At 40.9% G+C, this 14,739-nt stretch overlaps 1 protein-coding gene across 2 annotated transcripts; it reads right to left on the bottom strand.

Annotated features, from left to right (window-relative positions):
* Positions 1–1,510: 1,510 nt before the first annotated feature.
* kcna1b (potassium voltage-gated channel, shaker-related subfamily, member 1b) lies at positions 1,511–7,004 on the bottom strand. Of its 2 annotated transcripts, none has more exons than XM_066667829.1 (2): positions 6,712–7,004; positions 1,511–5,682 (listed from the first exon to the last, which is right to left on the bottom strand). In XM_066667829.1, exon 2 carries the CDS (start codon positions 5,490–5,492, stop codon positions 4,005–4,007), a length of 1,488 nt encoding a protein of 495 aa, XP_066523926.1. In that variant the 5' UTR covers positions 5,493–5,682; positions 6,712–7,004; the 3' UTR covers positions 1,511–4,004. The 2 variants fall into 2 exon arrangements, with proteins under 2 accessions (XP_066523926.1, XP_066523928.1); XM_066667831.1 differs by having other exon boundaries at positions 6,716–7,004.
* Positions 7,005–14,739: the final 7,735 nt, after the last annotated feature.

The following is a 14,739-nucleotide window of genomic DNA, read 5'->3' as shown; positions in this document are numbered from 1 at the left end:
GTTTTACTCTGAAATGGAAATATTTAGTAAATGGTACATATCTGACCTGGATGCATCCTAAATATCCCAACAAACACATTTTTATTTTCTTCATCATCATAATCATCATTATTATTATTACCTTTCATTTTTATTTAATCATATTTAATCATTTCATTCAACCATATATAAACTTTTTATACCCACCATCCAACAAAGCTCTTTTTCTAGAAATGTTCAACTAGGACTGTTCCAAAATGTTGTTTTTGTTGTAATAACAAGAACACATTCATGAACAGAACTGAGGTCCAGTATGTCCAAAGGTGGTCACTTAGTTACATGTACTCAGGCAATACTATGATGAATTTGAAGATCTGCATTGTGCTGAATATTTTCTAACTGGGAACATTATTCCTACCAAAACACATTGGTAAAGACAGTTATCTACATTTTCTTAGTTACATTTTAGTAATTAATATGTAGAACACTTTTTTAGTGTATATAGTATACGTATATGTTTATATTTTACACCAGTACCTGTCCTGCTCTGGGATTGGCCACACCTCTCACATTCTCATTTTAATGATAGTGATAATGATAGCTGTCAAAATGAGAATAATAATGTTAAAATAGATTTCTGTCGATGCTGGATGTATGTATAAGTTCCATTACAGCCATCACTTTGAAAAATGTGAATATTTTATGACAACAAGACTCTATAAACAGCAGTGTAACTATTATTTCATAGATTTTTAATGATAGTTCACATTATATTAATGTACCTAATAAGCCAAACCATTTGAGTTATTAGCCATTTACCTTGTGTCATAAACGTAACTGTTTCAGTAAATCCAAACAAACTTTATGTTATGTACTCAAAGAGGGATTACAGAAACAGTGCTGTAAACTGTTGTGAGAGAAGGTTATTTTTTCCTGCTGAGGAAAATACTGCCATTTCTGACCTTTTAATGCCTAGGATTAAGCTTTGTTAGTTAGACGTATATATAAATATATACATGTTCAGATAGATATATAGTCAGAACTTGAAGTGAAATTGTCACTAATTTTTTGTTTGTCGCCACAATAATAATTACTTAAAATTTAGACAGTTGCTAAGCAGCAATGAAGTAACTGTAACATTTCAAGTCATATAATTTACTGAGTTACGGGAATTAAGTAAAGAAAATAAAATAAATAAATAAACGTATTAATTAATTAAATAACAATAATAATTAATTGACCCCAAGCTTCCAAAACAAATGTATGCTTATCTTTTAATGTATGATAATGTAATATGTTTTTATTTATAATAAATTTGGATAAATTTTACTGTCCATCTTTAACTTTGGAAAAAAAGGTGTTAGAAAAAGTGGAACATTTAGAAATGGAGATACCAGATTTTCTCCTTGATAACTTTTGATTGTATATAATTAAATTTGAAATAGTTATTATTCCATTACATATATATATATATATATATATATATATATATATATATATATATATAAATAAACAGTAATCACCCAATGAAAATAATGATTACATTGCTGTTTATAATGAATTGTTACCAAGCTACTTTCACTTCTGCCTCAGCTATGGTATCACTGAAACAACACTTGAGTTTAGGCTGCTCTTGAAAAGCAGTGTACTGCACCACTGTGGGTATAGGAGGTTTAAAGGGTTCCCTGTAGATTCCCATGGTTTATTGTTGTGGATTAACAAACTCTGGGGTTTGGTCATATTCCTGGCAGTGTTCACTGTATAGATATGTCCTTCTGTTTGTACTGTTCACAAATAATACCAATGCTTTTGACTTTTATTTTGTATTATCCTTATACCATATACTGACTCTTCTATTTTATTGTCTGATCTCTTTTATGTCAGGTTTAGGTCTAGTCTTCAGAACAAACTGGCAGTTAATACTGGGCATTGACTCCTATAGTCATAGCACTTTTCTTAATTAATTAATTATGCAACAAATTGTGGTTCATGAGCTTAGGAGCATGCCTAGCTGAATATTAAGCCTCTGGGTTTTCACAAACACTCCATACATGACCACACTGAGGTAGACGAACACATAAAAAGGCTCATTATGGTATGACGCGAAAGAAGCCAAAGCTGAATGGATAGCGATAGAGATGAAAAATAGATATTTTCTAATTCTTCTCTGTACAAAGGTGACCATTTCCTTTTCTGTTTCTGAGATGGAGTCATTTACTGAGGTTTATTTACAGGGGTTCCAAGGGGCATATCCTGAAATATTCTTCAATACAGTCCCACAGTGGATCTGAGAAAGCTGAGAATTTACTTTTGCTTTTCCTTTTGTGCCTATTTTTCAATCACTATGTCATCCATTTTAGAATATTTCATGAATGCCCCACACTGTTTTTGTGTGCAGTTTTCCTGTTTATTATCATCTACAGGAGTCCGAATGATACTCGAATGGGTTCTTGACTATGCATCATAGACTAGGTTAAAAGGAGCTGCACAGTAAAACTGTTACTATTGTACATGGAGGCACTTTTAACAGTTCTGTCAGTTTGAGGGGTAAAGGCACTATATGCAACAAATACAGAGTATGATTCTTCAAAAATGTCACTGTTGAAAGATTAAAGATACACTAAGTAATATTTTCCTCATAGTTTTACACTTTGATCGTACAGAGATATAAATATTCTGTAAATTGAAAAACTAAATGAGAATGTCGTCTTTTATCAGATGTGCATTGCTAATTCAGGTCTTGATGGAGTGTGAATGGGTTTATACTTATTTTCATACAAATGCTATGTGCACCAAAGCAAAACAAACAAACAAACAAACAAACAAAAAACATATGCAATATTTAACCAGCACAGGTATGAAATCATAGCTTTGCATTATCATTGACAATGGCAGACATCAAGGAATTCTGGGGGGAAAACTTAATTAGTGTACCTTTAAATGTTGGGTGCATAACTTACAACTTCTTTCATAAGTGTCCCTATATCCTGTGGGTGGTCACCTCCATGCCCTGTCAACTTCAGAGATAATACTGTTTCGGAGTGCAGTTATATTTGTCTTTCAAAACATCTAAGCTATTTTAGCATATTGTCGCAAGTATATTTTATGACATATCCCTTCATTAATCTACAAATATACCAATCTCATTTTTGCTAATACTGATGTCATGCATTAGTTATAGCAGGATACACAGTACCTGAGTTGAGTAGGCCTCAATTCTTCATAGTCGACATGCCACGGTCTCCATAAATGAACTGTTCCGACCATAAGATTAAACATTCAGCTCATAAATGTTTTTTTTTTAAATAATCTAATATCAGGAACAATAAATAATAACCATTGCACTTTTGGTGAAACCAAATAAGATACAAATCTGAGGGCGTAAAGAAATGGAAAATAAACATAAACCAAAGCAAAACAGAAATGAATGAGGTAATGTTTGTGCATGCCAATATATAAAAAAAAACAAAAAAACAAAGAATAATTGAACATGCTTAGAAACTCCCAAAAAAGCCATGTGCTGTCTCACATGGAGTTGGATCTTGTGGGGCAATAGTCCTAGCATCTGCGGGAGAAATAGCAGCATTGCAGATGTCTTCCAGAAAAGTGCCGTCTGTCCAGTGTGACTCCTCAGAGTGAGGCCTGGAACACCATGCATTTCCTGGTATGATAAGGTGCATCTATTTCTTGCTCAGCAGAGGTCAAGTTGTAACAACCCATAGCCCCCATAGCAGAATACTGTAACTTATCTGCAGATGCTTTAGAAGGTCTGATGCATGGTCCTGGATGCTGTGCGCAATGAGTTTTATTTTTAGAAATCCATGCGTAATTATTTGTATGAAGGCAGGTACTCATAGAGTCTCTCATTTCTTTACCCACAGACAATCTATTTGAAGTCAAACTGCAGTAGAAACAATCCCTTGTTGCAAATATAGGGTAAAGCAAATGCAATGCAATAACGCATTCTGGTATTGTTAACACACTGAGTAGAGCTGAGAGGCTTCACCAAGATGAAACTGAAGCCTTTACACATCTGTTAGAAGCTTTCCCTTGTTCACACAGTTCTGGTTCAGGACGGTGCAGTTCCCAGTCCTTAGGTTTGCCTCTCTAAAGTTGTCAATGCTGTTATTCATGTCCTCATCTATCTCCACATACTCCGACTTGCTCACGATAGACGAACTGCGTCGACTAGAGCTGGAGTCTGTGGCAATGTTAGGATTACTCACATTGAGGAGCTGGGCTTGCTCCTCTCCTTCAGTCTCTCTGTGGTAAAAGTAGTTGAAGTTGGACACAATCACAGGCACTGGGAGCGCAATGGTCAGCACACCAGCAATGGCGCACAGGGAACCCACAATTTTGCCCCCAATGGTCACAGGGTACATGTCCCCATAACCTACAGTGGTCATGGAAACCACAGCCCACCAGAAGGCATCTGGGATGCTTGTGAAGAAGGACTCCTTCTCCTCAGCTTCTGCAAAATAGACGGCACTGGAGAATAAGATGACCCCAATGAAGAGGAAAAAGATAAGCAAGCCCAGCTCACGCATACTCGCCTTCAGGGTCTGGCCCAAAATCTGCAGCCCTTTTGAGTGTCTTGAAAGCTTGAAGATCCTGAACACCCGGACCAGACGGATGACCCTGAGGATGGCCAGAGATGTGGCCTGCTCTCCCCCTCCCTTCACTTCCCTTCCATCTTCGGGATCCTCTGCCAACTCAGTGCCAAGCGTGATGAAGTACGGGATGATGGCCACCACGTCAATTGTGTTCATCATGTTTTTGAAATAAGCTGCCTTGCTCGGGCAAGCGAAGAACCTCACAATCAACTCAAAGGAGAACCAGATGATACAGAGGGTCTCCACGATGAAGAAGGGATCCGTGAGTACATTTGGTTTGTAAAAGAATGTGCTGTTCCCTACAGTCTGTAGCCGTCCCTGTGGGTCCTCCTTAAGCTCTGGTAATGTCTCCAAGCAAAATATGACAATGGATATTAGTATGACCATAACGGACACTATGGCAATGCCACGTGCCGGACCAGAGCTCTCAGGATGCTCAAACAGGAGCCAGATTTGCCTCTGGAACTCATTGTCTGGTAGTGGGCGCTCTTCCTCGCGGATGAATCCTTCATCTTCCCTGAACTTCTCCATGGCCTCTACACCAAGCTCATAAAACTTAATTTCCTCCGAGAACATATCCAAGGGTACATTGACGGGTCTGCGCAGCCTTCCTCCAGATTGGTAGTAGTAGAGGATGGCATCAAAGCTCGGGCGATTCCTGTCGAAGAAATACTCGTTCCTCAGCGGGTCAAAGTAGCGCATCCTTTTCTTGGGATTGCCCAGCAGTGTGTCTGGGAATTGCGCAAGCGTCTTGAGCTGGGTCTCAAAGCGCAAGCCCGAGATGTTGATGACAACACGTTCGCAGCACTCATGCTCCTCATGCTCTGCACCGTATGACTCCTGTGGGTGACCCGCAAGAGCCGAGCTCTCGTCCATGTGGTCTCCTGCTACCACAGTCATGGTGGAGCTCAGAGCAGCAGTGCTGCAGGAGATCCTGAGGTCGGGCGCACGTTCATGCAGCTTCTCTCCTTGCTCCTCTCTCTGTGGCTTAAGCTTGAGCTTCTTGCACCGATTCCTCGCTCTCTAGCCTTCCACCAGTCCATAGCTCCAGTCTCCAGCCGAGTGCTGCATCATCTCCAGGAGGTCACCACTCATTTGAAGAGAAAGAGACAAGAGAGGGAGAGAAGAAGGTGATTGATTGGATATAGAAGGAGTGAAAAAGCAATGAAATACATTTGTCCAGACATGGACATGAAGGCAACAGCACAAATTCCTGCTTTTTCTGGTTTAGTCTGCATGAGGAAGAAGAAAACATGCAGCAGATGAGGAGCTTCTCAAGTCCTACACACACACACACACACACACACACTACTCTCTCTCGGTGCGCAGTCGTTATGCACCAGCGTTCAAGTATCAGGCTGCTGCCCACATTCGACTGCAAAATCCGCATTCGCTTATCACAGCAGACATAGGAGTTCAGCAAAAGTGAACACTGCAGGTACTAATCCAACATTTTACTGGAACTGTCACAGCTTAGGAAGCTTAGTGTAGGGGTGGGCGATATGGCATGCATAAAATATCACAATACATGACCAGAACACTAGTGTGAGAATCAAAAATCGAGAATGGTGATTTTTTTCATATTTAAAAATGACTAATTAGGCCCCTTTCATAAGGAAACATCCTTCAGGTGGTATTCTTCTGATGGGGTCTACTATGGTACATTCTGAGAGCAGGTTTATAATTTTCATCATAATCACCATAATGGTAATATATGGCAACCTCTAATTTAGTGGTTCAAATGTCTCAAATACATAGATTTCTTATCCCTGGATGTGCTCAAAGATCATGTATCATTCTACCTTAGAAGATGTGGTCAGGAGGATCAGGTTGTATCATTATCATATTTGCCTAATTTCTGATTGGTTGAAATGTTCTATACAGATCAGGCCAGTGATTGATTGTGGCACTGTTCTAGTGTGTTTTGGCGGTGTGTGTGAATATCATCAGATCATGAGATCGTTTAAAGAAGCTGGTAGTTGTGCATTAAGCACGGACGATGTTCTTCAAGGCTCTTAGAAGATCAAATCTGCTCATACTGCCCACTCCTACAAATATGGTCCATGAACTAAGGTCATAAACAGTAATTACAGACACGCTTATGTGTTCTAGCGCCTACCTACTGCAGTCCGTTGATGGCAGTGTGTTGGGGGTCTCGCTGCTGCGTGCCCCCAACTTTGGCTTCAGTGCGTTACGAGCTTCTCTCAGCTTCTCTCCTTCTTCAGATGCGGGCAGAATGTGGGTAATGTGTCTCCTTCGCTAAAAATCCATCCTGTTCCTGAGCGGTCCTGCGCACAAATCTCCACAGCGCGGTCTGCTGACCATCCCGCATCCCACTGAACGGACACGGATCCCGAGCGAGCGTGAGAACAGAAGTGACCAGCACCAGCGACAAATCCGCGCTTGTTTTTCTGCGCCTTGCCGCGCTCCCCGCGTAACGCGCTTCTGCCGCTGCCCAGACAGCAACGCACAGCCGAGGAGAAAGAGAGAGAGAGAGAGAGAGAGAGGGAGGGAGGGAGGGAGGGAAGGAGGGGTGGGGTACATTAGCGGCCGTGTTGCCGCATCAGCAGAATTGGGGATCAGAAAGGGAAAGGAAGGAAGCCCTCCGTGTTCTGGTTTTGGGTGAAGTCCAGAAAAGCGCGGACGCGCCGAGACGCGAAACGCGTGGGAGGAACCAGCGCAGCGCGAGCGAGCTCCAGCTCCGGAATCGTGTGAAACACACTGCAGGTTTTCACACGAGAGAGAGAGAGAGAGAGAGAGAGAGAGAGAGAGGAGAGAGAGAGAGAGAGAGAGAGAGAGAGAGAGAGAGCATGCATAAATACAAGAGGGAAAGAGAAAGTAAGGCACAGCGTGTGTTTGTTTGTGTGTATGTGTGTGTGTGTGTGTGTGTGTGTGTGTGTGTGTGTGTGTGTGTGAGAGAGAGAGAGAGAGAGAGAGAGAGAGAGAAAGAGAGAGACAGAGAGAGAGACAGAGAGTAGGGATCGAACGAGAAGGAAAAGGGACGAAACAGACAAAGTGAAGTTGAGGAGGAAGCGAAAGAAAGGGTAAATTAGAGCAAGAGAACGTGAGACAGAGAGAGAGAGAGAGAGAGAGAGAGACAGTGTTTGGTTTAGTGGTTTCGGCGCAATGCAGACGCACTGATCTGTACCAGTTCGCGCCTCCACGAGCACCTCATATAAAAGCATGGACTGATGCTGCGCTTCTACCCTCCTGCGTTTTAAGCACGATGTAATGATCAGTATGAAGACAGAGTCCCAGCGGGTGAGCACTGTCAGGGTTACAGATAGGTACATGACTGTCCCCTGAGACACAGACAGTATTACCGACCCCTCAGTCGGAACAGCGCGGTCCATAATGCCTGCAAAATATACAGTCCATAAACACTGACCACCCAAAAAATATAAATTACCTTGTATCTTCACTCATTGTCCATTTTATCAGCTCGTATTGTAGATGTAGACTACAGTAGTTTCTCTGCATATTGTAAGCTTTCATTTACATTGTCCCTCAATAGTCAGGGGATGGGTACTATGTTTGAAAACTCCAGCAGCACTGCTGTGTCTGATCCACTCATACCAAATCTAACGCATACTAACACACTGTGCCCAATCACCAGCCGTTCATTTAGACACACCCACTTTCTTGATCTAATAGCTGATCTGTTTCTGCACAGTTTCTGTTTGCCGTCCTCTAGTCATTATCAATGGTCACAGAAGCTGTTGTGGTAGATGGACTATTCTCAGTCCAGCAATGATAGTGGGGACAGTAACTTCCATGTTGTGTTCGTGTAGGGGTCCTGACCATGGAAGAACAGATTGAAAGGTAGCCTACCACCTTGGCCGAACCACACCTGTAAAATAGAATGCATGTTTTCTTCTGAAATATAAGGTCTCTGTGGATTATTTAAAAAATATACTCAATGAGGTAGTTCAGTAGCCACTTACAAGAGGTCAGTGCAACTTCAAGGTCAATTCTGATGATTTGGAATTCAGCACCTTGGACAGCACCAGCTATAAGCATGAGCTTCATCTGCATGTCCTCTAAAGACCATACTGGGCAACTTTTGGCCAGGAGAGATGGGCGATGGCGAACGTACACTGTTTGTCCAGAAGTTTTTAAACATCCTTCATAATGAGTGGATTCATCTGCTTTATGGTGCTCTCACTGTGGGCACAGATATTCAATTCTGAATGTACACTTTGATTAATTAATTACTTTAGATGTTCTAGAGTTGCACATGAGCTTTCACAATGCTGAAAGTCAAGTGTCGGCTCAAGATTTCATTCATTCATTCATTCAGTCATTCATTCAGTTTAGGGTCGAGGTGGGTCCAGATCTTACCTGGAATCATTGGGCAAGGCAGGAATACACCCTGGAGGGGGCGCCAGTCCTTCACAGAGCAACACACACACACACACATTCACTCACACCTACGGACACTTTTGAGTCACCAGTCCACCTACCAACGTGTGTTTTTGGACTGTGGGAGGAAACCGGAGCACCCGGAGGAAACCCACGCGGACACAGGGAGAACACACCAACTCCTCACAGACAGTCACCCGGAGCGGGAATCGAACCCACAACCTCCAGGTCCCTGGAGCTGTGTGACTGCGACACTACCTGCTGCGCCGCCTGGCTCAAGATTTATAAAGATTTAAAAAGTTAAACTGTATTCTCAGTAGGGATGGAGCATCATCCAAATTGTTCACAGGTGTGACTGCGTGAGTCAATGGGTCAGTGTGTGATGCCTTCTTATGGATTGGCACCCTGTCCAGGTGTGTTTCTGCCTGCACCCATTGATTTCAGAAAGGCTCTGGACCCACCATGACCCTAATCAGGAACAGTTCCAGAAGATGAATTAATGAAATGAAAATAATAAATCAGGATTATTCTCGGAACACTTTCAAACCCTCACAGATATGTTCTAAAAATGTAGTGTATAGATTTCCCAGACGAGTAGAGGATGGTGAAAATGATGTGGTTAAGGAAAGTGAGTGAATTAATTTATGATTTACTGATTTATCAGGCGTCGACCAATCTTTGGTCGTTTAATGGATTGCAGAGAAACGGCTTCTAACAAGACATTGTGTTGCACTGAAATGTCTGCCTCCTTCTCCAGCACACTGTATAGAAATCAATATATGATTCATATTATTTTGCAGCATGCACCACTCAGTGCACTGCTGTGGGAGGCCTCAATAAACACCAGGCTATACACAAAAGCAGTATGCTAATGGGAACTGATGGAGAATACAGTGAATAGCAGTCCGAATTGGAATGCCAGCAATTCCTGTATTTTTCTAAGTTCACTGGTCTGTTTTCCTTGGATTCTTTGTGCTTGTGGGCTGTGACTGTGAGTTCAAAAGAAGCCTTTCCCTAAAGTGTAATTAGTGAGTGCTTTTTTGTTGTTGTGAAAGCAATTTTAAGTTAAACCACTGGATCTCAAAGGCTCACCAAATTACACATAGATTACACAGCCTACTCTGATCTATAGCTCTTTAGACGTCAACATTTAGTTGTGATTGCAGCAGAGCTGATGTGTTTTAGTAGCTTAGCAACCGTCAGGTGGACCTCTGCACAGCTGAACTGGCCTTTTACTGCAGATGCTGTGTGTGCAGGTTTACAGAGCAGTGGCATATTCAGTGAAAGCACATGGGGTTGTGGAGAGAAAAGGGAAATACTGCATGTCAGTAAAAGCAGTTAAGATGTCACATTGTGCGTGGTAACACTGTGTCAGGATTCTTTTGAAGAAGGACCTGTAGGCGCTCTCCTAGCCTCGCATCAAGGTTTCAGGTGCAGCATAGTAAGGACAACTGATGTCATTGGTGTGTTACATACTACATACTACATGCTATGTAGATGTTATTATTTGCCCGGATTACAGACACATGGAAACCCTTAAACACAGTACATATCTCAGAACAATGGTCATGTGATTTTTATTTTATTTATTTATCATTTTACATTTCTTTGGGGCAGGAGGTTGGTAGATATAATGTAAACAAATTGTATAAGATTTACATAAAATAATTCAATCATCAAAAACATTGGGTGATTTGTAGGTAAAATCTGCACTGTAACAATTTTTTGCAGTAAAAGTACACTTCGGGAAAAGCTTAAAATATACTAGTCATTGTGCACTTTCATTCATTCATTGTCTTTAACCGCTTATCCAGTTCAGGGATGTGAAACCATTTTTAGGTATTCTGCTAAAAGTTCACTCCAGATATTCATAATTTTTTCATGTTATGATTCAGTAATTCATTCATTGTCTGTAACCGCTTATCTAGTTCAGGGTCGCCGTGAGTCCGGAGCCGACCTGGAATCACTGGGCACAAGGCGGGAACACAGCCTGGAGGGGGCACCAGTCCTTCACAGGGCGACACAAATTCACACCTATGGACACTTTTGAGTCGCCAATCCACCTACCAACATGTGATTTTGGACTGTAGGAGGAAACCCATGCAGATACAGGGAGAACACAGCAACAGTATTTTTGCAGTTATTAAGGGGTAAAATAAACTTACATATGAGGTAGACATTTTGAGATGCATTGCAGATTTCACTTGTTAAAACTGGTTAAACACTACTCAAAAAAACTTGGTTTTCATTTTCATACATAGTGTGTTTGAGCTTCTAATCAGCTAATGCTTACAGCAATGTTGTATATACATCAGTCACAAAATACATCAGTTTCTACACTTATTTTCCATTCTCTCAGCTCCACTGACCACTTGAAATCTGTTTGTTTACAAACACGTGCAGTAATGCTGTATAATGTCTGATCCACTTGTACCAGTGCAACACACACAGTAACACACCACCACGTCAGTCATGGTCCAAATTATACAATGACAATTGAGGGGTAAACTGTTTTTTCAGGTCAAAGTGGGAAACCAGTACAGCGCAGGTGCATACTTCTTACAATCCTTACAGAGTCTTGCTTGTTTACTGTACTGTCTGCATTAATGATAAATCATTTACAACAGCTAATGTGTCATATACCACTCAACAACCTTTGTAGTCAGGGGTCACCAACAAAAAATTATAGAGCAAAGTCACACAATGCTACTGACCATACAAAATTTAGGCCTGTACCTGGCTAACATTAAAGGCATAGGCCACCCAATTATCAAAATCTGTCAGCAGTTTTCTTGCCCTGGAAATGAAAGTCATATTATTCACAATGTCTTCCACAGGAACCATGTGTTAATTAATTCTGAATAAATTGGAATAATGTCACTGAAAGTCACGGTAGCTTAGGCTTTTGTCCTATCTCATCCATTGATACTGGGACCAGTACAGCGTCTACAATGTGAAATGGTAAGGGGAGAGTGGTGGAATGCCTTTATATAGATGGTTGGTTATTGTTAGTCTCCAAAGTAAACTCTGGTTTAGTGAATCACGTTAAGTGAAACAAGTATAAAAAAAAAAAAAGCATTTTACCCAATGTGCCTCTGCCATGTACTTCAGGTTTTTACATCAATGTGTTGTTGTACTGCAGTAATATTTGTGTTTACTGTAGAACTACTCACAGCAGTGACTAATACATCACTACTACAGCCATTAATTTATTAAGTGTTTAGGTTCTTGTTCAAATTTTCCCTTCCACCTTAAAATTATGCATACATTACATTGAGCTTGTAGTAGGTGTTAAGTTCTTAATGAGTGATATACATAAAATACAAACAGTCCACATAAAAAATAAACCTGGCTTTTTATTTGAATCTTCTGTTCCACCTTAAAAGCTAACGATGTTCCATTCAAAGTGGATAAAAAAAGGTCTTCAGCCTGAAACCTGTGTGTCGCCACTACAGCATTTAAGGTGGACCAGTAAAATTGAACAATCATCTTCATGTGAGTGATATACTGAAGGAAATAAAGTTTTTTTTAAAAGGCTAGATCGCTTTTTACACGTAATGCCTTCCCTGGTTTGGACCATTTATATGCATGAGGCAGGTAGAGGAGAGGTGTAGGGTCCAGTCTAGGGGTGTTTAATATCATATTTCAAGATTCTTCCAGGCATGGATATTGTATAGTTATTGTAATATTTAACATTATAGGTATAAAAATGTTTCACCCCCCCCCCCTAAACTATTGCTTTTACCCTTCTTCTGTAATAGAACCCTTAAAACCCTGATGTCAGTGTCTCTACAGCACTGAATATTATCCACAACCCAAATCCTACCTGCCATGTGGAGGACCTGATCATTGAACCACAGGGTGAAAGGTGGCTAATAACATATGCAACAGATGGATTACAGTCTATAATTGTAGAACAACAAAGTGCATCTTCAGTAAGTGGAGCTGATTAAGTGGACAGAGTGTAGTAACAAGGAAATGTTAATGTAATGTAATGTAACTCTTGACAAGTATAAAAAAGGAGTATACTATATACATATGGATTTCATTTACCAGTATAAATGAGAGATATACACCTTCAGCACAGTGCACTGACTATTAGAGCTGTATGCTATGGTGCAGCTATATTGAACCCAAAATTCACCATGTTCAGTGAGTCAGCTACGGAAGTATATAAAGCCCTCACTGAGCTGTGGAACAGTGGAACAGCAGTTGATGTAGAATTGGAACTCCAATACTCTTGAGCTGAGTATGAGTGGCATCCAGAGCTAACACAATCATCAGTAACTGACCTCACTAATGTAATGTTTTAATGGCTGAACACTATGGGACTTCTGAAGAGATTTGCTGGAGCTGTGTGTGTGTGTGTGTGTGTGTGTGTGTGTGTTACAACTCTGTTTTATATTGTTGGAGATGTGTGTGCAGTTTGGACAATGGTGTATGTGTGTGTGTGTGTGTGTGTGTGTGTGTGTGTTACACCTTTGTATTGATTTGTGGGGGTTGAGTGTGTGTGTGGAGGTTTGGACACATGTGTGTGTTACAACTCTGTATTGATTTGCAGGAGTTGTAGGTTTGGACAGTGTGTGTTAGACCTCTGCACTGATTTGCTGGGGTTGTGTGTGTGTGTTTGTGTAGGTTTGGACAGTGGTGTGTGTGTGTGTGTGTTACACCTCTATATTGATTTGCTGGGTTTGTGTGTGTGTGTGTGTGTGTAAGTTTGGACAGTAGTGTATGTGTGTGCGCGTGTGTGTGATTGTGAATGCGTGAGTGCATGCTCTGAAACGTGGGGACATCTTCCAGTCAGCAGGAGAGCCCGAGAACGTTCAAACATTCAGCATGTTCAACACATTTCTCCATGGCAACCAGGAGTTACCAGCCACTAAAAGAGAGAGGGAGAAGAGGAGGAGGGAGGTAGAGAGCGATAGAGAGGGAGGGAAAGAGAGAAAAGCACACAGCAGTGCTCTGAATGCAGAATACGGAGCACTGCTGCACCTCTCACTGGCAGCAGCTGTATCTTCTATACACCATTATTATTAATGCATGTTTCTGTACGACAAGGACATGTAGGAGATTATGACAGAAAACACTCAGAACCCATTAAATTAAATAAACCCACATATCTCCGTATGTCCTCCATTTTGTCTGATTTATATTTTCTTTAACTCCATTGATCTAACATGGTGTAACAATTTCACAACAGCCGAACCAATAGAAATGCTTAGAATCTTAGTCTGTTGTTGCCTTCTCTTCTAACATTAACACTACAGAATTTCTTCTAAACTCAAAAAAGCTTGTTCTTTTTTTGCTGCAGAAATACACCTTCTTTTCTACAAAGACTTTTCACTACATGTTGGAACACTGCTGTGAGAATCTGATTGCAAACAGACAGTGAAATCTTTAGTGTCGTTAGGTACTTTCATGGTAAGTTTTTGTCCTGTGTGTATTCGGTACTTGTCTTCCAGCCATGCCCCAGACCTATGAACTTAAGGTGGAGCTGATGGAGCAACCCCTTTAGACATCTGTGAGATGAGTTAGAGTGGTGTTTCTGATCCAGAACTAATCACCTAACATCAGTTATGATGGTGTTACTGGTTGAATGCAGTTCTGGCATTGTTCCAAAATGTCATCCCCAAATTTTGGATATACAGTATATTTTGACTACCTGTCATACTTTTGACCGTATAATATTGTTGGTTATATTTGATAGCACAGTGTTTACTCATATGCAGTAAACTCTTCCTCTAAATAAACTAGAAACCTTTATCTCAAGCCTTAGGTAACATTA

The sequence above is a fragment of the Hoplias malabaricus genome, chromosome 4 (assembly GCF_029633855.1).
Source record: "Hoplias malabaricus isolate fHopMal1 chromosome 4, fHopMal1.hap1, whole genome shotgun sequence".
NCBI classification, from domain to species: Eukaryota; Metazoa; Chordata; class Actinopteri; order Characiformes; family Erythrinidae; genus Hoplias; species Hoplias malabaricus.
Note: the sequence above shows the minus strand (reverse complement) of the source record. Positions and strands in the feature narration are given on the sequence as shown.

What these genes read in the sequence shown, in the direction of transcription:
- kcna1b (XM_066667829.1), bottom strand. Translation starts at nt 5,492, where the DNA reads ATGACTGTGGTAGCAGGAGACCACATGGACGAGAGCTCGGCTCTTGCG.